General features: G+C 35.7%; 1 protein-coding gene across 1 annotated transcript in view; it reads right to left on the bottom strand.

The window, feature by feature from the left end:
- Positions 1 to 25,776, bottom strand: part of LOC129226721 (trithorax group protein osa-like) — a 212,500-nt gene that overhangs the window by 88,728 nt on the left and 97,996 nt on the right. The window contains exons 2-3 of the mRNA XM_054861350.1: positions 21,864 to 22,037; positions 260 to 715 (exon numbers count right to left, since the gene is read on the bottom strand). Coding sequence (XP_054717325.1) covers positions 260 to 715; positions 21,864 to 22,037 — 630 coding nt within the window. The remainder of the gene's footprint in view (positions 1 to 259; positions 716 to 21,863; positions 22,038 to 25,776) is intronic.

The raw sequence follows: 25,776 nt of genomic DNA, 5'->3' as shown, positions 1-25,776 counted from the left end.
TTTTTGTTGTTTCCATGATAACTATTTCTGTTTTCCCTTATTTTATTTTAAAGAATGCAATAAATGAATGATGCACTAGACATTATAAAACGCGTGCATCAAAAAATCCCATCGTTATTTTCCCTTCTCCCCTGCTAGATTCATTCAGATGGAATAGTCTTTACTTGGCAGATTACCAAATTACATACAATCCGCGGTCAAACATTACGATCGAATAGATTCGCTTAAAGAGTAATTTTTGTATGACAAAAATTCTAACCTGAGATGACTGCTGTGATTGCTGTTGCTGCTGCTGTTGCGTCGGAGGTTGCTGTGTTGTTTGCTGCGCAGGTTGAGGATGTTGTTGTTGTTGCTGCTGCTGCTGATGAGATGGAGGTTGCTGCTGCGGTGATGGCTGTTGCTGCGGTTGCGGCGCTTGCTGAGATGGCGGTGCAGAGCCGTGTGGAGGTGGCTGCTGTTGTGAGGGGGGTGTCTGTTGTTGCTGTTGAGCAGACTGCTGGTTAGGTGGGGGCGGTTGTTGCTGTGGCGAGGGCGCAGGCTGCTGTTGCGTGGGTGGCGCCCCAGGTTGGGGTGGGCCGCCGCCACCACCACCGTACGGGCTCATCTGGGGCTGACGCGGGTGCGGCTCGTACGCTCCAGACATCTGCGATGGCTGTGGGGGTGGGATGCCAGGGCCATGCTGTTGCTGCTGCATACCAGGATATTGCTGCACACCCTGCAATAAAGATAAATACATAAACATAAGAACACATTAATATAAAATTTCAATCTGCGAAGTGATTCAATATATGAGGCAGTGAGAAGCAAGTTGATTAAGTGGACTTTTTAAGTTTTGAGTAAAACGTGGGCAAAGTTTAAACTTTAGGTAGGCTTCAGTCTATCGTGCTGTACACCAACCAGGGCTACCAGCACCATCTCTTGCTTCAAAACAGATGAGAATCTAGTCTACTATTTGTACTAATTTACTCTGAACTTTAAGTTTTGGCACTTTCTCTCCTTTGCTTCGAGGAGCTTCATATAAAAAGCAACAGTTCTCTAAAATCGAAATTATGAATTTATTACCTCTCGTTTTTCTCTCTCTCTACCCTCTCCTTCCCCAGCTCCCAGTAAATTTAACATTAACGTATAACACAAACATTTAAAAAAAAAAGTCATTAACCTATAAACTATGTCAAACAAAATTTTTTTTCCTGTGCAAAAATTCGATCAATACGAATGACGTGTATTGTGGTTAAAAACCTATTTTAGATCCCAGAATGTTGTGCAAGTATCAGTAGACATCAGTTTGTATAAAATACACATGGTTTGATGGGGGATTGAAACGTGCTTAAAAACAATTATTTCACCCAGTAAACAACCAAATCCTAGTTGTTATATAATATAGCATAATGAAAACGGACAAAAAGAACAACACACTTGAGATCCCCCCCCCCCTCCCCAAACTTTCCGATACTTTTGCATCAGCGATATGCATCTTTCTCTCTCTCTCTCTTTTTTTTGATGAATTTTGAATCTAAGTTTATAAATGTCTGCCAACCAAACTGAACGATCGCAGTGGCGTTTAGACTGGGGCCGTCGTAAGGCATGGGACTTGAGAGGATTCGATCTAGCCGAAAAAAAATTTTCAGTCTTCATTGATGGTAAGTAACTATGGGACATTAAATATGTTCGTAGTCACTAAGTCCTCCAAGTGAAAGGATACTCCTGGGGGTGCTCGGCTTCTGGTCTGGATCAAAAAATCAGAGCTGTCTTCAGGGTATCATCCAACTGGTTAAACCACAAATAGTGGTAGGTACAGGGGACCCTGGAGTGAAAAGTAATGTAGGAAATGTTTTCTCTTGCCGGATTGCAGAAAGAGGAAAAGTGCTACTCTACGACAGGTGTCATGGATTCTTAAGAAAGTCTGCAGACTTATTTTTTAAGTGGAAGAAAAAAAAAGTATGTATAATTTCTTGAGGGGGAAAATGTGGATTTCTGCAAATGCAGATAAATGCGGTATTTTCAAGAGTAAAATCCATAATTCTAATACTAACGAATGTTAAAAGAAAAAGTTACCAAATGATATGATGATTGGAGTACATTTCCTTCTTAATCTTTGCTCATTGCACAACATGCCAATTAATTCAGAAAAAAAATATTATATTATTGAAAAGCTTTTGTATTTTTACTTAATATACTTTGTGTTGTGTACCAATATGAAAAGAATAGAAATACTGTAAACAGAAAGCAGATGCTAAACAGTTTTCAGGGATTTATCCAAATGGTTAAACTACAACTAGTGGTTGTTGGGGGAACCCTGAAGTGAAAAGTAAAAAGTGACGCTTAGATTGAAAGAATGGCAGCTTCAAAATTAGAGTAATTTAAGGAGTGGGGGGGGGGGAGGGAACTAAAAATATATTAGTTGAATAAAAAGTTTGTCGAAAGGCCTTTTAACTTAAAAGCGCGTTTTATGGATTGAGCTTTTGATTTAGAGCCAAAGTACATTTTCATAGTTTCCTCGATTCGACATCAGTTGATTAAAGTGTCATAGCTTGACACTTTGATCAACTGAGAACATACTAGTGTAGTCTGACTCATCTAACAATTTGGTAAAAGAACCGGGAAACCACTAATCTGTGTATGAGCACAAAAAAGGCAAAACTTTTATATGCGTTCCAGTTCTATTGCCTCTGATTGTTGTTCAGCCATTTTAGTCCACCAGAAGCAGTGTAGCCAAGTTTCTTCGAAATGGAAGAAAGTTATTTTAAGAATTCAATATGTATGTTGCGAGAAAACAAATGTATATATCAACATTAATAAAGCACGATAAATTAATAATTAAACTATTTAATACTACTATCAACTTCAAACTAAACAGCACACAATTTATAACAATATTTATTGATTTCATACAAAATAGAAGTTCTAGAGAAAGTGATTACAAGACTGCACCTAAGTGAAATTTAATTTTTTACCAGCTCACTTAAAAGATTTCTTAATTGAAAAAATATTTATTGCTAAACATTTTTTTTATAACCATGTCATAAATGCGTTATCATGGTAACACAAATATAAGAGGAAAACTGTTAACAAATTTTAAAGCAATAGTATGATTAAACTAGTATTCCGATACAAAAGCTAGAATAAATATATATATTTAGTTTAAAGATCAAATTTTTAAGAGTAACATTATACAGTGGTGTACCTAGCATGGGTGATACCCGGGGCGGTAATTTGTGGTGTCACCCTATCCCACCCCCTCCCAACAAACGCAAAAAAAAAAGTTTTAATATTCTACATAAACATGAAAATCATACAGTTTTCAGAAAGAACTACAGTTGTGTCATAAGGAAATTTTAAGTGGGATTATATATAAAAGACAAATTAAAACTATGAACGCTTATTATATAACTTGCACTAGACGCGTGTGAGCGTCAAGAGGTCAAAAACGTAAAGGGGTGTATGAAATTGATGGTCATGACCCCTTAATTATTTCCAAACGTATCCACTTTCACATGTTGCATTATGCAACATTCTCACTGCGTCCGCACATCCGTCACCGACGTAAGCTTTTCTCTCCAAAACCAGTTTTCGGCCGGCGTTGCCATGACAGCAAGCCGTATTGTACGGGACCCGGCGACGGGACGAGAAGCCAGATATCTGACGGCTCTGACGTCCGTAGAGTTGGGCGTCGCATTTCATTGGTCTCCACGAGATGAGCGCGCTCTATGGGTGAGACTATTGGGTGAGAGACTGACATGTGCCTTTTTCGCATTCGCAAAGTATGAATGCTTCTCCCTTTTCGGAAAACGTTACTCTGTCCGCTTCACGTGGCGAACGTGATGTGCGGACGCTGTTTGAATTACGCTTTAGGCTCCGTAAAGTGTCTTATAAAGCCGGGCATTAACGGTGGTTCCCCATTTCAGAAACTCCACAAGCAGCGGGCCCAGGGAGTGGGCCCTTGTGGTCAAAAAAGGACCTGTATCATAGTGGACGATAACTTGTGCGACCACCTTATCTTCGGCTTTAAACCACACTGTCACTGCGCAACACGAATAGTTGCGCATGCGTCAGCTCTCTACCAATATATGGTGTAAGCAGTGTTTCTGTCAAAGAAAACATACCATTTGTCCCAAAAAAGATGGGGAAAATGTGACAGAAAATGAAAAAGGTCTCTAAGGATGGAAAGAAAACTTATTCGGATGGTCAAGGCCAACAGAAGAGCAACCAGTAAAGACCATTCTGACAGCCTGAAGCACTCTGGTGTGGAGCTAAACGGTGGACCCACCATTGGTCCGGCGACGCCTCATCGTAAATGGGATGTCTGCTCAAATGCCACGCAGGAAGGCCAAAATCACTCCAGTTACGGCAAAGAAAAGGACTCAGTGGGCCAAATATGTTCAAGAGATGTTCTAGAGACCACAGAATCCTTTTCTTTGCCATATCTGAGGTGATTTTGGCCTTCCTGCGTGGCCTTCGAGCAAGCATCAAATTGGCGATGAGCCGTCACCGGACTAATCGTGAGTCCACCTCCCCACCATAATGCTTCAGACTGTTAGCAAGGTCTTTACTAGTTTCTCTTCTGTTGGTCTTGACCATTCGAATAAATTTGCTTTCCATCCTTGGAGACATTTTGTGTTTTCTGTCACATTTTCCCAACCTCTTTGGGATAACTGGTATGTTTTCTTAGACAGAAACATTGGTTCTGCTGACAGTTTTTTGAGGAATGGTAAGTATTTTCGCAATTTCTCTTTGTGAAAAGGTATTTTGGTCTAACATACACATAACCAATAGTTTCTTGCGTGATGAGAGATCAGGCAGCTACCCCCCCCCCCCATTTCAGATTTTACAAAATTCACCAAAATCGTTGTTGAAAGGGGAAAACGTGAAAACGAACACTAAAATTGTTCCCTGAAACCTATGTGCAACACAAAAACATTTATAAACTTGTTATTTGGTGGTCTTAGTGCAAAAACACATGAAAAAATATTTCACACAACTCATAGCTGATGAAACAGTTTTGGAAACAGCAGCAGAGCATAACAGCAGGTCAGTGTTGCCAGGAAGGGAAATCACAAGTACTATAGGAAATTTTGCGAAGAAATAATATGTAGTACTTTGACTACTCTGGAAAAATATAATTAGGTAGGCTTTTAGAAACGATCTACAGGTGGTTTTTAAACCGGAATATTTGATTTTCCTGTTTTTTGCACCTTGAGTATAATAAATTTCACACCTCTGTGTTTTATAAAAATGACCTGATATTTTTCTCAGCAAAAACAGTAAAACATCACCCGTAAATACCTGTGAAACTCATAGTTTGAAATTTAAAAAAAAAAAAATTAATTTTAATTTTGTTATCTTGAATTTAAATTATGTTTTTCGCAATCACGAGTGTGTGTTTGTATGTGTGTGTGGGGGGGGGGGGGGTATGTGTATGTGTGTAGGCATGTGTGTTTGTGTGTAGGCATGTGTGTTTGTGTCTGTGTGCAGTCATGAGTGTGTGGGTAGTTGTGTGTATGAGTGTTTGTGTGCGTGGAGGCGGGGTATGTGTATGTGTGTGTAAGCATATGTGTTTGTGTCTGTGTGCAGGCATGAATGTGTGGGCAGTTGTGTGTATTTATGTGTATGTGTTTGTGTATGTGTGTGTATGGTGGTGTTTGTGTATGTGTTTGTGTATGCGTGTGTGTTGGTGCGTGTATGTATGCGTGTGTGTGTAAGATATGGACGCAACCTGGAAACGGTTTTCGCTAGAGGAGCAGCATCGTGAGGCCGGCCGGCCGACGCGACGGGTGGTGCTGGCAGAGGGTGGCGCCGCGCCGCACAGTGGAGTATTTGACTGAAAATCCTGGCCAAAACTAGTTTGAAATTTTCACCCTTCTGAAGGCGACATCCTTGTGTGCGTTTGTGCGCTGTACGGCGAAGCTATCCCACTTATAGACATGAAACTTGGTATACAAGTTGTCTGAAATGTCTAATGTTACAATTTGAAACTCGATTTTTAAAATTTGAATTAGAAAATGAAATATTTAATATTTTATCCACGGTTTAGACTTTTGCATGTTTTCGACCGTAAAAACGATCCTAGTAAACGTAGAAAAAAACCCAATGCATCACTAGATAGGAAAAATAATTTTCTTCAAGATTATGGTTTGTTTGAAGTTCTAACGTAATTAACCGAATTTCTAAGAATTTACAAAGGGAGGTCACTTTTTCGACTTTTTTCAATTATTCAATCCATGTAAACTAAAATTCTCGCATCCAATATTCTAATAATGTTATGGCTCTGAAACTTTTTAAGGAAATAATATAAACACCTTACCTTCATTTACAGCGAAAACGGTGAAGTTATGTTCTTTCACTGATTTATAATGAATTTTTTTTCAATGAGTTGAAATAAAAATTTTCAATAATTTTCACTCGATCCGAAATGAATGCCACGGTTGGCTCTTTGCCAATAATGCTTAGACAAGTGATAAGTAAACATGTTCGATGCGAATTGCTGTTTTCCTTTGAAGATATGTAATTAAGTGCACTGTTCGAGGGGGGAAAGAGCAAAAAGCGGTTAAAAAAATCCTAGTATTCTGTACAAAACACTAATTTGAAACCAAAAAAATAATCAATTTTATTATTTTCGTTTGGTTTCAATTATTAAAACCACGAGTTAATCATGCACAAAAAGAATTAAAGACAAGGGTTTCGGGTTTACAAAGAACCTTTTTTCTATTGAAAATAAATAAATAAATAAATGAACTAGGATATTTTAACTGTAAAAACACTCGAAAATGGATATTCAAAAGCTCTTTGTTTTTGAATTGTATATATTGTACTCGTACCTTGGGTCGATCCTTAGTTTTACATCGTGTGATGTGTCCCGCTAAAAATTGTACGAACAAATTTGGAACTAAAATTTTATATAACTTTAATTTCACAATGAGTAGGTAAAATGTCTTAAATATGGATAGCTCGCTAGCGTAGGAACGTTAGGAGACAATTACAATTGTCTCCTAACGCTAGCAAGTGTGTGTGGGGGGGGGGGGTATTTCTCCCCTTTTTCTACGTATAAGGGGGAAAGCCCCCCTCCCCCGGCACATTATTTGCAGCAATGAGCTGAAAAAATATAAATATTTATTTATTTTATCTAAAATCTATCTCAATTTTAAGGAAGAGCACATTTTCTTAGCGAGATGACAAAATAATTTAATTTATTAACTCATTAACGTACATGAGAAAATTAATATAACTGAACGCAAACACATGGTTTAGGGGTGCAGTGAATCTCTTTAGCGATGCATATAGGTAAGCGTTTTCGAAATTAATTGGATGATTCTCATTCCATAACTTACATCTTTACACATTGATGAAGCGGTTTCTCATAACCATGAAACTCGTGTCTGAAATTTTATTGTTTGTGCGCTCAAATATGTCGATCTTTTCATTCAGTAGTACTTATGATAACTTTTTTGCAAATTTATTAAATCTTTGTAGGTAAATTCAGTTTAAAATCATGACTTGTCACAAAAAGATCGGATTATGCACTTTTTTTTAAAAAAATCATTTAAAAAAAGGGCAGTTGTAGGCGGAAGATTTTTTTTCTGAAATTAGCACTAGAGACTTTGCCAAATACGATGCAACTTTCAAAACAGCCCGACCAAGCCCGACACCCATTTAAAAAGCTTTCTCTAGTTATAAATTAAGGCGAAAAGCCTTTAAAAATCTCACGTACCAAGTTTTCTTTATTTTTTTCACTAAAAGAAAATAAAAATATTTACTTTGATTTATAATTAGCACTAAGCCCTGACATTTCTTTATACCGTAAAATTGGTTTGGTTCAATTCCATTCATTTAGAAAGCCACAAAAAAATCTACATTGAAACGTAATAATTAAGCTGAAACGTAACAAAAAAGCGAAAATTCTTATAGAAATCTCATCTTTCACCGAGGCTATCAGAAATTGTATGTGACTCAAGTTTTCAAAACAGGTGCCGATCGATGCACCAGTTAGTCAACTATCATGGAATAAATTTTCATAAAAATCGGGTAAATTTTTAATTTTGGACTTTTGGCCAGGATTTTCAGTCAAATACTCCACTGTGCGCCGGTGGGAAAAATGATAGCTCGCCAAAAACAGTCAGATGAAAGAAATAAGCAATCGTGATTGCTTCAAAAAAAAAAAAAAAAACATTTTTAATGTTAATGATGGCATTTTTTATAAAGAAATGTTTTGCATTTGTTGAAATCGTTCAAATACAGTCGGACCTCCATATATCGAAGTAGCAAATTGCCGGAAAAAAATTCGATATATAGAAATTTCGATATATAGAAACACAATCTTATTTTATCATAAAAATATCCTAAAACATTAAAATTAAAACTAATTTTCGTGCATGAAACCCAACTTCTAATTTAAACGAGCATCGGATTAAATGAAAGTTAATAATTAAAAATTTAACAGAAATTACATTTTTGCTCCTCCATACACCTTCATTCTTCAGAAATTCAACTTGAACCGCCACATTAGGGGATTTTCGTGTTAACAATGTAATCGAGAGAAAAGTAAAAAATCAATCTACTTAACTTGAATGATTTTTACTGAAGTTAAAAATACTAGGAATGATAATCAACAGACAAAAGGATAACTTGACACTGATTTTAGTGTTACTGGTTGCAACTAAGATTTGAAATAAACTTGAGGGAATGTAAGAACACCAGAACGGAACAACGACCCTATCTACACACCCTTGAACCCCCTATTCCTTATGAATTTCGTAGCAACCTTTAGTGATCATAATTTTCTCCGCTAACCTTCATTTTTCATGAGAAATACAGTCTAAAGTGGAAAAAAACCTATGAATGCCTCGCAAAAAATTTCGATATATAGAGACTTTTTCGATATATAGAAACAATTTTTCTATGTAATGAACATAGAAATTTGCTGGGATTTTAATATATAGAAAATTTTGATATGTGGAAGTTCGATATATGGAGGTCCGACTGTAATTTATTTATGCTAATTCAATTTATTTGAGCTTTTAATGACTGCTTTACTTTCTGTTGCTTTCTGCCAGTTCCTTTTCCTTTCCTAGTTGAAATAACTTAGACGAGTAAATATTTAGGAAATAAAAATAGGAGGGGTTGCTTGTACTTAAGTCAGGGCCTCCCCCTAAAATGCTCCAGCATTTTAGGGGGCGGGGGTATGCTGAAAAATTTGGAGTTTAGGGTACGAAAAATTTCTGACAGTTCGAGTGTCAATAAAAAGTACCAAAAGTTGCGAGGAATAAGGCACCTACTATTGCGCAAACTTTTTAAATTAATATCAAAAGCATGAAAGGAAGCATTATTTCAAATATTTACTTAAACAAATAAATCAAAAAGATTACATAAAACACTTGCACTTTATCCATAAAATATTAGAACACAATGTGTAATAATATATTTTCATGCTATTCTGCATTCATCCATCTCGTAAGCAATTATTAAATTACGATCATATAAAATAATAATGGATAAATAATATTGTCGACGGTTTTTTTTTGGGGGGGGGATGACCCTCACTACCCTCCTTCTCCCAGACTTAAGTACGCGTCTTCCGTACGAAGTTATCCTTCTGAAAATCTTTTTTTAAATGGATTTTCGATATTAGTTTTATCTTTATACTTAAAATAATTCTGATCCACGAAGAGCGCAGAGTAATAATCGGTTCGTAAGAAGTAGAGCAATGCATGTAATGTGCTGACAATACGAGAGTAGCTAATTGCAAATGATATTATTATTGCTGCAAATTATAAATGAAACATAAATATTAGCATTTTTTTCCCCAATTAACTGTTTCATTACCTATAAAATTGGGTAGAAATAACTTTTGTGAGGAGCTAAATCTTCATCCTGAGGAGCCGCGAACTGATGCGGAAAAGACAGCTTTACAGAAATAATCAATGCAAATCTCGACAATGGTTTAACAGCGCTGCATAAAATCTCACAGTAATGCCAAACTGATATAGGATTTGGATTCCCATTGTTGGCTAACTTGTCGCCAAATTTTGACGTTACTTCCGTTAACGTTCCATTTCATAACTTCCGTTGTATGTTGAATTTTTACCTTCATCCCACAAAAAGACGTGTAACTAATAAGGAAATTAAGCATTCATTCACTCTGCGCTTGCCATGCACGTTTTAAGCTTTTCTCCAGTGACGTACATAGCACCTCCCGTGGATGGGAGGGGGGGGGGCGGACGCAAGAGGTGAGGGGGCGCACTCTGAAAAAAAAATAACTCTGTTAAAATTATTTAAAAAAAATATTTGGCGGCGCACTTGCGAGGGGGAGGGAGGCGCACCGAAGTCTATGTACGCTACTGCTTTTCTCAATAATTGCCATATGAGCCGAAACTCAAACTCAGGCGCCAAACCAAAGGGTTAGCAAATAGAACAACTAAAACTTATCTTTTTTTTTTTGGTGTGCTTTTGGTGTATTCAAAGTTTTTTTTTATTTGGGGGGGGGGGCGCCTAAAATTTTCTTTTGGTGCTTTTTTTAAAGTAGGTTTAGCAAAGTTATTTACTATAGCACTACTTGCTTTAATATTCATCGTTTTGGATAACACGTAATATTAGAATGTAATTGAATGAATTCTTTTGAAATCATTTCAAACTAGAAATGTCAACGCCCTTGTTGGAGATCAAGATCATTTTGTTTGAAGATGATCGCGACGATGAAGAGAAAAAAAAGAATGAAATATACGGTGATAGGAAAGAGTCATAGCAAAGTGACATGGAGTTTGGGTAAGTTCGAAAGATCAGTTTCGTATTAAAACTGCCAAGCTTACCACGTTTTTTCCTCTTTTTTCAGAATTGAAGGTTTTCAAGGAAATTATTAAATTTTTCCCTAGTAAGCTACAAAACATACTTAAAATCAATTTCTGCTTCCTGTGCATTTACTAAATAATGTAAGACATTCAAGTTCTCCCCGACTGTACATCATAAAATAAAAACTCACACAATGCAAAATTTAAATGCGCTTATTTAAATAGGATTAAAACCTAACGTTTTAAAACACAGTCCGAGTTTAGGTGAATTCAAGCAAACACAAAAGCTTGATTTGAACCAAATCAATCATTTTACTTGAAAATTATTTTTAATATAAGCACAAGAGCACGATACTAAATTCACAGTGCAAAAGCTTTGACGTTCTGACAAAAAAATAATAATAATAATAATTGCAATGGAACAATTATTGATAAAAACCAAGAAATGGGCACAAGAATGGTTGGGTTGTGCTCTTCTATCCTGTTTCAGGTAAAAACTGCCACTTCCTATTGCCAATAGGCCCGAGCGGTTTACTTCATGTCTAAAGGTCAAGATTCACGGTCGCCACTCGTCACGTGGCGACCTAGTCTAAAAAAGTAGCAACCTAAAAAAACATCCTCAGTCGCCTCAGTTTTTGGGTCTAGTGGCCACTGGCCACTTAGAAATTTTCTGAATCTTGACCTTTATTCACGTCCTGGAAAAGATAAATTTGATTATAAATGACCGAAAAGGTCTGAAAGTAATTAACTGTGGAGGCTTCTTTGGGATAATTAGTTCATCATTTGCAACACTGACATGCAAAATTAACATCAGATTAACTTATGAGGATTTTTTAAAAAAGATTAAAACCATTGCAAAAAAAAAGTCCTATAAATGAAAAGTAAATATTGTTGTTAAATATTGTTCATTTTTTTATTCTTCATTCAAAGTATTCTTTTCTAATTACAATAAATTGTAAATGCTTACATCTTGGAAGAGAAAAGTTCCAGTTTTATCTGCTTATGTCAATTTTCCCACCTGCTTTATGTTTATAATTAATAACCATTTATTCATAGTATTGAGAATAACTGCCCTGTAAAACGCTCCTAAAATCATCCAGGGGTATGTATGTACCCATTCGAACACTAGTGACGCTAAGGGAAATGGGGGGGGGGGGGGGCATTCCGGTGTCTCGGTTGAACATTTCAGAAATCTGGCAGCCTACCTATTGGTTATGCATTAATTTCGTTAATAGAAAAGCGAGACAAAAGGGGTGCTCATAAGCTCTACATCAGTGTGGGAAATGAGCATTTATTTTGAGGAACAGTACGGCTCCTCTGATTTGGATATTGTGCAGTAGTTCTATAAAATTGAAAAGTAATTTTGCGACACTCGCAAAACTCGAGAACTACAACTCAAATTCAAAATAATAGAAAACTTTCCAATTTTTGGAAAAAAGTTTATTCGAACTAAATATAAATGCAAATTAGGTATTTAAACGAACGTGCCACCTTTCTTAGACCTTAAAGTGTGCATTTCATTTCAAATATAATCAATAAAAAATAATCTTAGACAGAATAAACCAAAAGTTTATAGTGATGAAGATTTACATTGAGCCAAAAAAATAGAATATTCAAATTAAAGGGGGAAAAAACACTTTCAAACGGAACAATATCAATACTAGAATGCGTCATTTTTTGCTGGATTCAATGCTTTAATCCGTTCTCTCACACGGATTCTACCACCTGTTTACATTAATCGATTCTGACAGTTTCCATACCCTCTTCAATGCGGCAACGAGCTCAATTTTGTTGGCGGGCACCAGATCTTATACCGCTTTTTTACTTTCTTCTATATCTAATACATAGAAGAAAGTATTGGATTCGTGCAAATTTTCGAATTTCGAATTTTGACGGATTCGAACGTTTTGAGGTGTGCTGAGTCCATTTCGACTATTTTTGGAAAATGTCTGTATGTATGTGTGTGTGTATGTATGTGTGTGTGTATGTATGTGTGTGTGTATGTGTGTGTGTATGTATGTGTGTGACCAGTTTTTTGTGGCCGCTCTACAGCAAAAACTACCGCATGAAATCGAACGAAATTTGGTACACATATGTGCCCCTATGTGAACTTGTGCCCATTGGTTTTTGGCGCGAATTCCTCCAAGGGGGGTAGAGTAATGGGACGTTTTTTGAGTTACGTGTGCTTGCTATTCCTCAGGAAGTAACTAGCGGAATCAAACAAAATTTGGTCCATATGTTGCCATTAACAGGAACAGGTGCTGATTCAATTTTGGTGTCAATAACTCAAACGGGGGTTGAGCTATAGAACGTTTTTTGTCGTCAATTGTGACTGCTGTATCTCAAGAAATAATGAACAGAATGAAAGAAAAATTTATCGGCAAGTAGTCCTTAGTGGGTATAAGAGCTGATTTTATTTTGGTGTCAACAGCTAAAAAGGGGGTAGCGCAATCGCCCGTTCTTTTTTTCCATTGTGAGTGCCCTATCTCAAGAAGTAATGCTACGTTGTGGTTGAAATTTGGAATATATGAGAATCCATATGTAAACAGGCTTTGGTTCAATTTTGACGCCAATCGCTCCAAGAGGTGTTGATGTTTTTTTTTTTTTTTTTTTGAATAAAAATAGCTTTATTAATGCAACAATAAGAAAGATAAATCGTAATAGATTGTCGTCTGCGTATTTCTCGTGATTTTAATTGAATGGAAATGATTGGAAATATTATCTCAATGATTTAAAATTTTTAACTGTTGCCATCTTATGTTTGTTAACAAATAAAATATTTGTAATTAATTCAAGCAAGGCTTTTAAAATAACTTTCAATTTTCGCTCTTTGCTTTGCTTTTGCAATAATTCAGACATTGGGATGGTAGTCAAGTTTCTGCATGTGTAATTTTGTTTTTGTTGGGAATATTGCTTCCTCGTCAAGCATGGGGAGGGATCAGAAAAAAAAAAGAAAAATATAGAAGAAAGTTTCGTGATGGCCACAACATACTAGTTTAGATTTGACGGTACCACAAATTCTTGATTGTATTGAGATTGGTAGAGTTGCTTGACCAGTTTAATACCGAAATTCCTCTTTCTGTTTAAAATCTATGAAACGATTACGAGATGTGACACGGAGTAGAATCTTGCTGTAAGATAAAATGTGTCACTAAATGTGTAATTGTTGTGCCTCAGATGAAGTATGATTCAGTATTATTGATAAACAGCGGAAGTCGCTCATTGTTTTATTTTAAGATATATACAACTTCCCAATTCCAACAGCCCTCATGCACCCACAAACCAAGAAGAATGTGTCAAAGTGGGGAGAACGTCTTACACAATATTTCTCATACGCTTTTCTTTTTAAATGTCAAACTCGAACACCTTTTTTTGTTCACAGATATTTCAAAAAAAAGATTCATCACTGAATATAATATTTTTCCAATCTTGTTGCCCCCAGTGTTGCCAGATTGGGGGAAATGGGGAAAAAAATTTTCCTTGGGGAAAACCTGGGGGAAAAAAAACCTCGGGAAAAAAAGATTTTTTTTCGTATTTAAATTCGCGTCAAGAAGTAGTGGGAACATTGTATCAAACAGCGTTGGGTTAGCTTTGCTCAACTTTATGGAATTCGTATCTCGCATTATGTAGAATATTATGCTATGGAATTCGCATTAATGTTCTGCGTGAGTAACTAGTTTTTACGTGAAACAGGTAAAAATAAGTGTGATGAAGAGTGTTCTTGGATAAATATATACAAAAATCATAGTTTAAATGTACATACAGAAGCAGAGTAGTAAATGCGAGTAGAAAAGAAACATTTGGTTATTTCTAATCTCTCGGTCAGGCTCTTGTATTTATGACTAGCGGCACTCGCACGGCTTTGCCCGTAGTAGAAAATTAAAAGGTCTTTTGGTGCCCCTGTATATTTACAAATAATGCATGATGAATTTCTCGCCAATTGACTTGCCCACGTTATGATAACTTGGTAATTTACTCGTCCATCTTATGATAATTTTGCTCGGGAAAATGTTCTTAAAATTGGAATAGAAAAAGAACAAAATCAAATTTTCAAAAAATCGCTTAAAGGTGCCACCCCCATGCTACAAACTAATTCTTTGCTAAATTTCATGAAAATCAGCCGAAAGGTCTTGGTGCTATATTCGCGATAGAGATTCTGACAGACAGAAAGAGATCCGAACAGAGAGATATCCGGACAGAGAGACTTTCAGCTTTATTATTAGTAAAGATAAAGATTAAGAAGACAAAAAAAAAAAAAAAAAAAAAAAGTGAAGAAAAAAAAAAAAAGTTGGGGAATTTTATAAGAAACTATGGCTATTTGGGGGGGAAAAAATTTCAAGAGACAAAAATATTAGAGGAAGTCTATTCATTTTATGAAAATATTAGTGGAAAAATAATTTTTGCATTTGGGGAATTTTGGTAGAAAACATCGGTTTTTGGGGAAAAGTTGGAAGGGACTTTGGGGAAATCTGGATTTGACCATCTGGCAACACTGGTTGCCCCCTGTTTGAGCTTCTTTTTGCTCCAGGAGAGTCGTGCACGTTTCTGCTTCATACTTATCTTTGGTTCTACTTCGTAGATCCGCAATTAAAACTGCAGTTTATGCAACTGTCTAAGTAGTTGGCGTGGATATGATAATTATACATTCTGTCCAACACTTATGGAAGTAAGAAGCATTTTTCAACGATTGTTTTGGACAATTTGCTTTAATTTGGGTTTATCTCTGCCAGGCGTTACAATTTTTCCACCTCGTTTATTTCGGTTACCTTTTAGTGGGTCAGACCTTTTATATTCCTTTAAAATATTACAAACCATAGATTGTAAAACGTTCATTTGAATTGAGATGGATAACTTTTTTTTTTTTTTTTTCTAACTTTAAGAAATGATACAATATGTAACTTCGTTTTTTTCCTATTTATCACCTTGACGACCCATTTTGAGCAACGAAAGGCTTTTAAAAGAGCGTAAAATTATCCGGGCGCCAATCTCCATACTTGTGACAAACTATAGGGTAATAGGCATGCAAATATTTTTGCTACTTTTTTTAATTCACATTGAATGAATAGATTATTCTAATTTTTTGACCCATATGAAAAATATATCTATTTTTCCAATAATGATTGTAGTGTTAATGATCGATAAATTGTAAAAATAATATCTGAAAAGTTCTTTAAATTGATTTACTCATTCATGAATAATGAGTTTTAGTCTTTTTAATTTGCATGCATTCATTTTTCCCGACTTAGGGACAAGTTTTGTTCTAACAGTTCTGATATTCTATTATTTTGAATTTGGGTTGTACTCGACCGATTTCGCTGAAATTTTCAGTTTGTTCCTTTAAGTCCTGAAAAGGTTTGCAGGCCAGTTCAAAAAAAAAAAAAAAAAAAAATCCGATGAATAGTTCTTTTTTATTCCAATTTAAGTTCAATTTTCACATAAATACTTGAATATGGGGGTGAAAAATTACTTGCACATATATTAATATTACACATTGTTGGAAAGGGTTGAATTTCCCGTGTTCTACGCAATTTGTTTGGACACCATTGGAAAAAGCGACATTTTTTACTCCAGATCTATCTCGACCTATGGTCGAAAAACTAAGCTTCCATCTCCAAAGACAAAACAGTTACAAGAGTTTTAAAATCAAGTTCGAAAAATGTCATCTTCATTCAAGTTGTTACCCATTTTATTTTCGCGTTTCTATGGTTACGCTTTTTGAATCTATTGTTTCTTTCCTTATTTTGCATTTAATTTCTTAAACTTATTTTATTTCGTGTTTCCATGGTTACGCTTTTTAAATTCATCTTTCGCATTTTAATTTCTTAAAAGTATTTTAATATCTGTCGTCATTGTTTGGAAGGAAAATTTCGCAAGCTGTTTTTTTTTTTTTTTTTAAGCCTGATTGCTGAATATATGTCGTTTGACACAATTTTTATTCTCAAGGTGGACCGGGCAAAGCCGGGCAACGCAGCTAGTTCAACAATAAAACAAACAAGTTTCAAGTAATATAATATTTAATGTGTGCATTAAAAAGTTTTGGACAATGACAATTAGGCAGAGTTCGAAAATATCATGATATTTTCGAAAATATCAAAAGCTGTTTTGCTCATTTTTGTTCTGCTAGCTACTGAGTTAGCAGTTATGCAGTTATATGATTCAAAACTAACACATATTAGTCCGGTGCACAGTCATAAGACATTTTCTTTAGATCTGACCAATGTTTAGTATTCAATTAGGCACTTTTAATCAGAATTAAAATTTTTACATTACTCACAATTTTATGAATATAAAATACAACTAAAAAAAATGAATATTATATTCCTTTGTTATATTAATGATGTATTAATGCATCATAAAAATATAGTACATAACCTTTTGGCTATTTTTAATAATAAACAAACAATATTGCTACGATTAATATAATTTTCAAATTGAAAATACGGTAGTTGAAAAAATAAATATCGAAAATATCATGATATTTTCAAAGTAAATATCAGACATATATCATGATATATATCGACTGATATATATCGGCAAACCCTGCAATTAGGATATGAAAATATCAAAAAATTACTTTTATGCCATTAAAAAAATAAAGTCATTTGTACCCTGTTTGTCAACAGAGATAGTCATCCAAAACCATTAAAAAAATATGCTGTTTTTTGCATCGCAAACTTCGATGCAATACCGCTTATTTCCTACGCTGCTCTACGTTTGAAAAATTCTGAATTGATATTTTCAACAAATATAAAAACAGTGGTCGTCACTTTTGGCGACTGGGACTTTAATTCTTTGGTAGCCATTTTCAATGAACTACTCTGACGAACACTTGCTGTACAGCTTCAAGCGATATATTTTTAAGCAAGTGCCCCCCCCCCCCCCCCTCTATAAGAGGACCCAGAAATATTTGTTGAAGCGGAAAAAAATGCTAATTTTCCTTCGCCATTAGTTGTGTGGACACTACTTTTCTTAGTCATAAGTAAAATTTCGTCCTTAGAAAGTCCATTTTTAACAAAATTGAATTGCAGTAAACCTTTGAAAAAAAACTTAAAACCCATTTAATGACTTTGAGACTGCTATAAATAAATGTCCATTTTATCCAGGATCAAGAAAGGAAAAGCAAAATAAAGAGACCAAAAAGCAAATAAAGCGGAGCAATCAAAATTCCATTTCAATTCAAGCGAAACTCGAGAAAATAAACAAAACTCCTTTCAGCTCTTCAACAGGTGTAGCTCGCGTCAATAATTTATCATCCTCCTCTGTTTCTCACACGGAAAAAAAAAATCAATAAAATAAAACTACGCAAAAAGGCGGGAAGGAGGGTGGGGGAATAAAAGAAAGAGAAAATAAAATCTTCGTATCGCCTACCTAAAACCACGTGCTCCAGTTTTTGTTGTGTTTTGTTTCATGAGCGGCAGCCAGAGGTGACGTCATTTACGACGTAGCATCACGGTCAAGGGCCTCATTTGCCGAGTCCCATTATTCTTCCGGAGGAGGGAAGGAGAGGGAGGTGTCTGACCGAGGGAGGGGGCAAAGCACTTAATTACGGCGACAGATACGCCAATCGCGTATTGGCTCGGCAATCAAATGCCCATTTAGGACAGCGGGCCTTTTGAGCGGGGGAAATTAAATGGACCTGGAAAATCGCTTCCCGCTTTTGCATTCAGGGAAAGTTGAAGACGACCGACTTGCACGCGCGCGATGAACTCCATAAAGAGCAGCCCAAATTCAGCGGCCATTTTGTGTCATCCTTTTCTTGGATAAAACTTCTTAAGCATTTAATCGCAAAAAAAAGGGGGCATTTGTACACTTTTTATTACACAGACTGTTAAGTTTTTTTGAAATTTTCCAACACTAGGGTTCGAAATACGCGGTCGTTAGCCGTATATTTCAACAAAAAATTTTAATTTTAGCGACCACGATTACTTTTAGTAGTCGTTTTGGACGTCTAACTTTTCAAGGAAAAAAACAATTCGACAACTGAAATTTAACATCGAGCGACATTTTTTACGAGCTTTTTATATGGTGCATAAGAAAATGCATAAGTTAATCACTCTTTTAAAATTACGTCTGAGCTTACCATTGGCAACTGAAACAGAAAAGCTGGGGGGGGGGGGGGGGTTCCAAAGACGCCAAACTTTTCCTCCAAATTTCGAACTCACGGCCTAGAATGAGCAACGAAATGATACACCACTTCGCAGGTTCGACAAAAAATTCCTAGCACAAAATTTAACCAATTTTTCTTTACTCTAAGATTCATCCACATACTAACTTAGTGAACATCCTCGTATAAATAATAGCCGATGCTAAAGTAACCCGCGTGTTTTAACAGTGAAACTTGCGTCAAGGCATGATAATTTGATAACATGAATTGGTAGAGTTTAACACGCAGGGAAATTCTTAATTGTGACAAGGCTGAACTAAATCCGGTGACTTAACTGTTCTTTTGGTAAGACTGTCATTTTAGGAGAATGAAGAAACATAAAATGGTCAGCAATGACCGCTATCTACTGGAGTTAAGGATTAATCATAGAGTAAAGAAATTTACTAGTGGGGCCCCGCCTATGGTGAAAAGGAGATGAAATCATAAAGAAATTTACATAGAGAGGCCCCGTCTATGGTAAAAAAGAGATGATATTGAAGCCGGAATTATGTGGTGCAATGATGAGCGGCTCTATGATAACATGATCGCTTCGCAAGAATAGTTTTCAGCAATCTCGCAAAGACACCGAATAAAGTAGCTGGCGGGATTGTTTGCATTTTAATTCATGTTACTTCAAAAACGTGCTTCATAACTTTACATAAATATCTAAATTTAAACTAACAACCAATTGAGATTCAGTAATGCAATGTTTTGAATCAAAATACAGCTTAAAGTATTTGCATAGAGTAAAGAAATTACATAGAGAGGCCCCGATATACTAAGAAATCGAAGCCGGAAGTTGCAACGTTGTATCCCAGAATCCTTAGCTTCTTGCTAAACTTCTTCAGATACATTTTCATTCAAAACACTCAATTACTGAATTTCAATTGGTAGTTAATTAAAATTCGATATTGTGGCAAGTTTACGAAACATGTTTTTGAAATTGCATTAAAACATGAACTAAAATGCAAGCCAGTCCGCCAGCTACTTTATTCGGTCCTTTCGTGAGATTGGTGAAAGACATTCTCGTGGAGCGATCATGTTATCATAACCCGCTCCTCATTTCACCGCTGAATCCCATAATTCCGACGGGGCCTCTCTGTGTAAATTTCTTTACTCTAATCAATTACGTGTTTTTGGTCTGTGCTCAAATTTTCAGTATTTTCCATTTCTTTTGCCAAATTTTGAAATACATGACAGAGGTAATCTAGAATGATATCATAAGCCATCAGCTTGGGTTTGATTGGGTCAGAAAGTTCTTAGGTTCAGTACTTTATCTTATTTATCAGTTGTAAGAACGGGAGTTCGTTCGTATGAAAAATGTACACCACAAATGTTGCAGTTCTTTATTTCTCTTTTCAAGTTCTTACGGGAGTGCCGTTTCACGCGACTGTTTTTTGTCAAGAGATAATAACTTTGTTCTGATTTTAAGATTAACCAGTGATTAAGAACGAGCTCTGCGTTACCCCCGTTGGTTTTGACTGCAAATCAAACAGAGCTGCACTGCTTTTTCTAATAGCCTATTTTAAATTATTTAAAAAAAAAAAAAAAAAACTAGTTAATATAAAACACACCACGCATCTAAAAATGCATCACATATGATAAAACTATATAATTGTGGCAGAGAAATATGGCGAAAACACAATTTTTACTATTTGAGAAAATTGATTGAAAACGTTAAAAAACTGAAAATTGCCAAAACTTCTACTCATTTGTGGCAAAGAAAAGTATACTACACACCTCAAAATTTTTATGGGAGTTGAGTGCCACCAATGGCACCTTTTCCGCGCAACTCATCGTCGAAATTAGAAACATACTATTTTTACTAATTTTGGCTAAAAACATAAAAAAACTGCATTTTTTCGAAACTTCAATCCAATTGCGGCAGATCAAGAAATTGTGCACAAAAATTCAAATCTTTTTATGTGCACTTTGATCTACCAATGGCACCTTTTTAGCACTACACATCATCGAAATAAACTCACTCTATTTTCACACATTAAGTGCAGGCCCTGAACTGGGGAAGGGGTTGGTTAAAAAAAAAAAAAACAGAATTTTCTCCCTTGGGATCATACGCCATCGCGTGAATGAACATTGACGTCTAGGACTGGCAATATGGCTCAAGAATCCAAGGGTTCTACGCGAGGATACCGCCCCCCCCCCTCCAGCTGTGTTTCTGATGGCCATATTGCACGTGACCGGATTTGATTAAACCAAATTTGCACAAGAAGTTAGTAAAAGAGTAGTGAAACGAAATTATTTGTCAACTCTAATTTCGGACAAGCCATTTGTGGAAACAATAGTAATTTCCTTTTTTATTTACTTTTGCTCATGACAGTGGTACAGCAAAGGGGGAGGGTGAAAGCCCCCCCCCCCCTCCCCGAGTCATTGGTTTTAACATAAATGCAAATTCTAATACAGTAGTTTATGCATATGAAAAGGCTGTTATAAATCAAAAAACCCCTTCAAAAGAAATTTTTGATCAAAAAATCCTCTTCAGAAAGTATTTTTTATTACAACCCCCCCAGGAGGTATTTATTATTACAACCCCCCCCCCAGGAGGTATTTTTCATCAAAAACCCTCCAGAAGTTTTTTTTCATCCACGCCCCGGCCCAGATGGTATTTCTGGCTGCGCTGGTGGCTCATGAATTCATTGCTGAATCATTATGAAGGTGATTTTTCTTTTCTATTGTCTCCTTTCACAATACAGTACTATTTGTTTCAAAAATTGAAAATGTTAAATTAATATGATAACAGCATTCACACAAACAATCATTAAATAAAAGCGCATATTTTCACTTTTCTTTAATTGTTTCTGAATTCATGAATATTCATTCTGCTCCTGCACTTATTGCGGAAGCCTCATGAAAAAGAACGTCTTATGTTCATCCCTTACCTCCCTCCCGTAATTTCTTATGTGGGGAAAAAAGCATGTCCTCACCTGTTGCGTATAGCTCTGGTTCACGGGCCTGACAGGTGCCCCCTGGGGTTGAGATTGACTGTAGGGGTGGTACTGCTGGGGATATTGCCCCTGGGAAGGGGCATTTGCCCCACCGGATACCTGGCTGGGAGACATGTATGGCCGCTTCATGGAGGGATCGGGTACTGGACCACCCTGCAGAACAAAAAACAAAAATTTTAAGTAAACATACTTTTTACACGACTAAGAATAAAACACATATCACTCAGTATCTGAATAATACAAATTCAGTTGCCATAACAAGCCTTCTCGCATGGTTGTTTTGTAACTAACAGTTGGCGAAAATTCTAAAGGTTCAAAAACATTAATTCATCAAAAGAAAAAGGATTTCAAAATGACACTTTCGTTTTCACCATTTTTCAAACGTTTATTTAGTAATAATTTTGAATGCCAAAAGGCTATAACTCTTCCTCGAAATTATCAGACATAGCTTTGCAGAAAATTGTATTCATACCTGTAGATGTAGGGATACATCACTTATAACTCAGCACTAAAAATATGAGTAAACTGGAAACCGATACATGATGAAATTTTTTAGTTGCACTGAAGTTTAGTTAATTGAAATCCGAGTTCATGTCGCTTTCACCAAATCTGAAATTTGAAAATGCTAGTCCTTGTGCAACCAGTAGTTCCAACATTTGAAATTTGGTACCAGCTTTAACAGTGTAGCCGACTTCTTAATTGATGAATTGCTAGCCGTTCTGTAGCTGCCCAATATTGATACTGAGCCATGGGTTGTGTGTTCAAATCCTGTAGCGCTGTGAAGCATTCTGCTTCATGTGCAAAATGTTTCTAAATCTTTTAATGCAGTGGTTCCTATCCTTTTTAAGGCATCAACCGTCTCATTAACTACCTCTCGATTCAACTACAAATTGCTTCCCACAAATCGGATACTATAAATAATTATGCCCAAAAAAGTTTTGTCTGAAAACAAATTAGATATTGCATTTCTTCTCCCCTTTAAAATATGTAACAAAATAATACTACAGTTAATTTTGAATGTCGAGCTTTAGGTTTACTACGTTTTCCACCAATTGCTAATAATTGCCAATTAGGTAATTAGATCTTATGTACACGAATTTAAAAAAGAAATTCTGTGACCGAACAATGACCCAATCCTAGTACTTATTTTCACCCCTCGGAAAATCTCATTTCACCCCCTGTGCGTGCACCCCCCCCCCCCTCCAGTTTAGAAACAGCTGTTTTAGTGCATACTGCATTTTTTTAAACAGTTAACCCAAAAATATACTCAATTACTTCGAAATACGTATATATATATATATATATATATATATATATATATATATATATATATATATATATTTTGATGTAAACTCAAGGCATGAAATTATGAAATAAAATTCGTGAAAAAAGAATGTGTGACAGAAAAGTGTATAAATGACACACATTTCCGAAAGGCAAGATAATCGTTAGTCGCAGGAATGACTTAATAAACTTGAAACCAACAAAATCGCAACGGTAAGTTGGCGTGATTGCATGCAAATTAATATTTGCCTGCGCAAATGCTTTCCGTGCCCAACAATTTATCCACCAAATGCTGGTTCTGTAAGCTTGGGGGTCAACAACCGCGGTTTCTGGGCCCATCCTTTCACCCATCAATCAATTCCAGTCGAAGTGAAACATTCCGGAAATCCTTGTCGTCTGAAAGAGGACCTGCTGCGAGCCAACACAACAATGGATGGGCTCCCAATGACAGGTGAAATCGATTGACGCAACACAACAGCTGTTAGGAAGGGGGAAGCCCACCTCCCCCCAGACAGAAAGGGGTGGAGGAAAAAGGAAAATATAAACAACAACAACCGAGGAGATGGATGAACTGAGAACCTTTACCACCAAAGATCATAGGTGCAAGTTGTGAATCATTTCCAATTCCATCAATATTTTTCACATTATGTCAATAAATTTAATTATGTCAGAGCTTGTTATACAAGATGTACATTTAACTGTTTTTGAAGCATTTTTAAAACAGAAGAAACAATCCTTTTTCATTTTTTTCTGTTTAGAAAAAACCTAATTTTTGGTAAATTTTGACTTTTATCTTCATCGGTTAGCAACAAATCTGAAAAACTCAGTTTAATGCGGGTGTTTCATCGGTGTTTCCTCCAGTGCAACCTCGGTTTACCAATTGTCAAGGGACTTGAAAAAAATATCGAGGAGCATGGGCATTCCATGCAGCCAAATCTGGACCAGTGAAATGTATCATTAAATTGAGGAAATCGTTAAATCGAAGTTATACTGTACTTTAAAATAATGTATAAAATAATGTAGATTTTTCTGTTAAAATATAGAAAAATCTGCGATTGTGTACGTTTATTTTCAGCTCAAATTCTTTTTAGCTTATAATTCACTCGATACGTTCTCTGCTTTAAAACTCGCTACGCTACTGACCAGGGGCGGATACAAACCATCATTTCAGGAGGTCATGCTGAAGAATGACTTAAAATCTTAACTCATAAACTTGATGTATTTAAAAACGTTAAAAAATATTTCAAACCTAAGGCCAAATGTTACATGCGCAGAAATTCGGCCTGGATTTGAACTAGAATCAGGCTAAATATTTTTTTAAACAATGCACATTACAAACAATAGTAGAACTTCATTTACTCGGATGAGCTGGAATTGAAGATAATCCAGATAATGAAAAATCCAGGTAGTATAGATAATAAGCAAAGAAAATCTTAAATTAGCTGTTCATTACAATTTTTAAAAAAATAATAATAATATAAACATATTTTGTAACAACATTGAACATAACTGTTTACAAGACATTAAAAAATATATAAATATATTTTCAAATAATTTCTCAATGAGAAATTCATCCGCTGTCTATTGTTTCACATGTATGGCGTTTGAATGCAGAAGGGTCACGCAAACGCTTTGTCAATAATCGAGCAAAATCAAAAGTGAATGTTTATCGTGCTTTCAGTTACGTTCTTGCTATCACAATTGAAAAATTATGTGAATTTAAATTTTTTAAAAAGGCTGAAAAGTTTGATTCGGATAAACAAGAGCTGGATAAGCGAGTTTTAATGTACTGCAAAACTATTTGGCTTCAGGGAAAGAATTTTTAAGATATTAAAGGCCAAGAGAAGATAGTTAAAAAATAGCTGTAACTATAAACACATACTCATTTTGGTAAGACTTACCTTAATTCATTGGAAATTAAGGAGAAAAATTAAAACAATTCGTTTTGGCAACGTATAATAAACTTCTTTGATGCTTAAGAACCTTTTCTTTTCAATTCGTTCTTTTTACTAGGATGTTTCAAAAAGATTGACCCGAGTTCAAAGAATCATAACTAATCAGATTTTAATCCGTTTCATCAAATAAGGTATCGTTAGAAAGGGGGGGGGGGGGAATCCGAGTTTCCAGGCACAATAGCCGAACTGAAGATGCGCATAACAGCAGCAGTGGACGCAGTCGACGCAGACAAGCTTGCAGAAGTTTGGGACGAATTTGACCACCGTGTAGACATATCCCGTGCATTCAAAGGTGGACATATTGAGCACCTTTAATTTGAATTTGGTATGTAAAAAAATTTCATTACTATCCATGTAATATGAAATTAATCTGGGAAGTGTCTATTTTCAATAGTTTTCATTATATAGCATTTCAGATCAGGGTTGGCAAGTTTCTGCCAAGGTAGTTAAAACCACTGGTAGAAACTAGTTAAAACCGGCATGGCAGAAACTGGCAAAAACTCACAAAATGAAAATTCCTGATATACAACAGAAAATACATGGAAAAAAATTAATTATTAACCAAAGACTTATTAACACGCTTTTATTAGCTTCACCTGTATGTATGTATGTATGTATCTTGTAATGGAATCTTGCAGCTCAAATTTCACCCA

This window comes from Uloborus diversus, chromosome 7, assembly GCF_026930045.1.
Source record: "Uloborus diversus isolate 005 chromosome 7, Udiv.v.3.1, whole genome shotgun sequence".
Taxonomy (NCBI): domain Eukaryota; kingdom Metazoa; phylum Arthropoda; class Arachnida; order Araneae; family Uloboridae; genus Uloborus; species Uloborus diversus.
The sequence above is the reverse complement of the archived record's forward strand: the minus strand, read 5'-3'. Positions and strand labels throughout refer to the sequence as shown.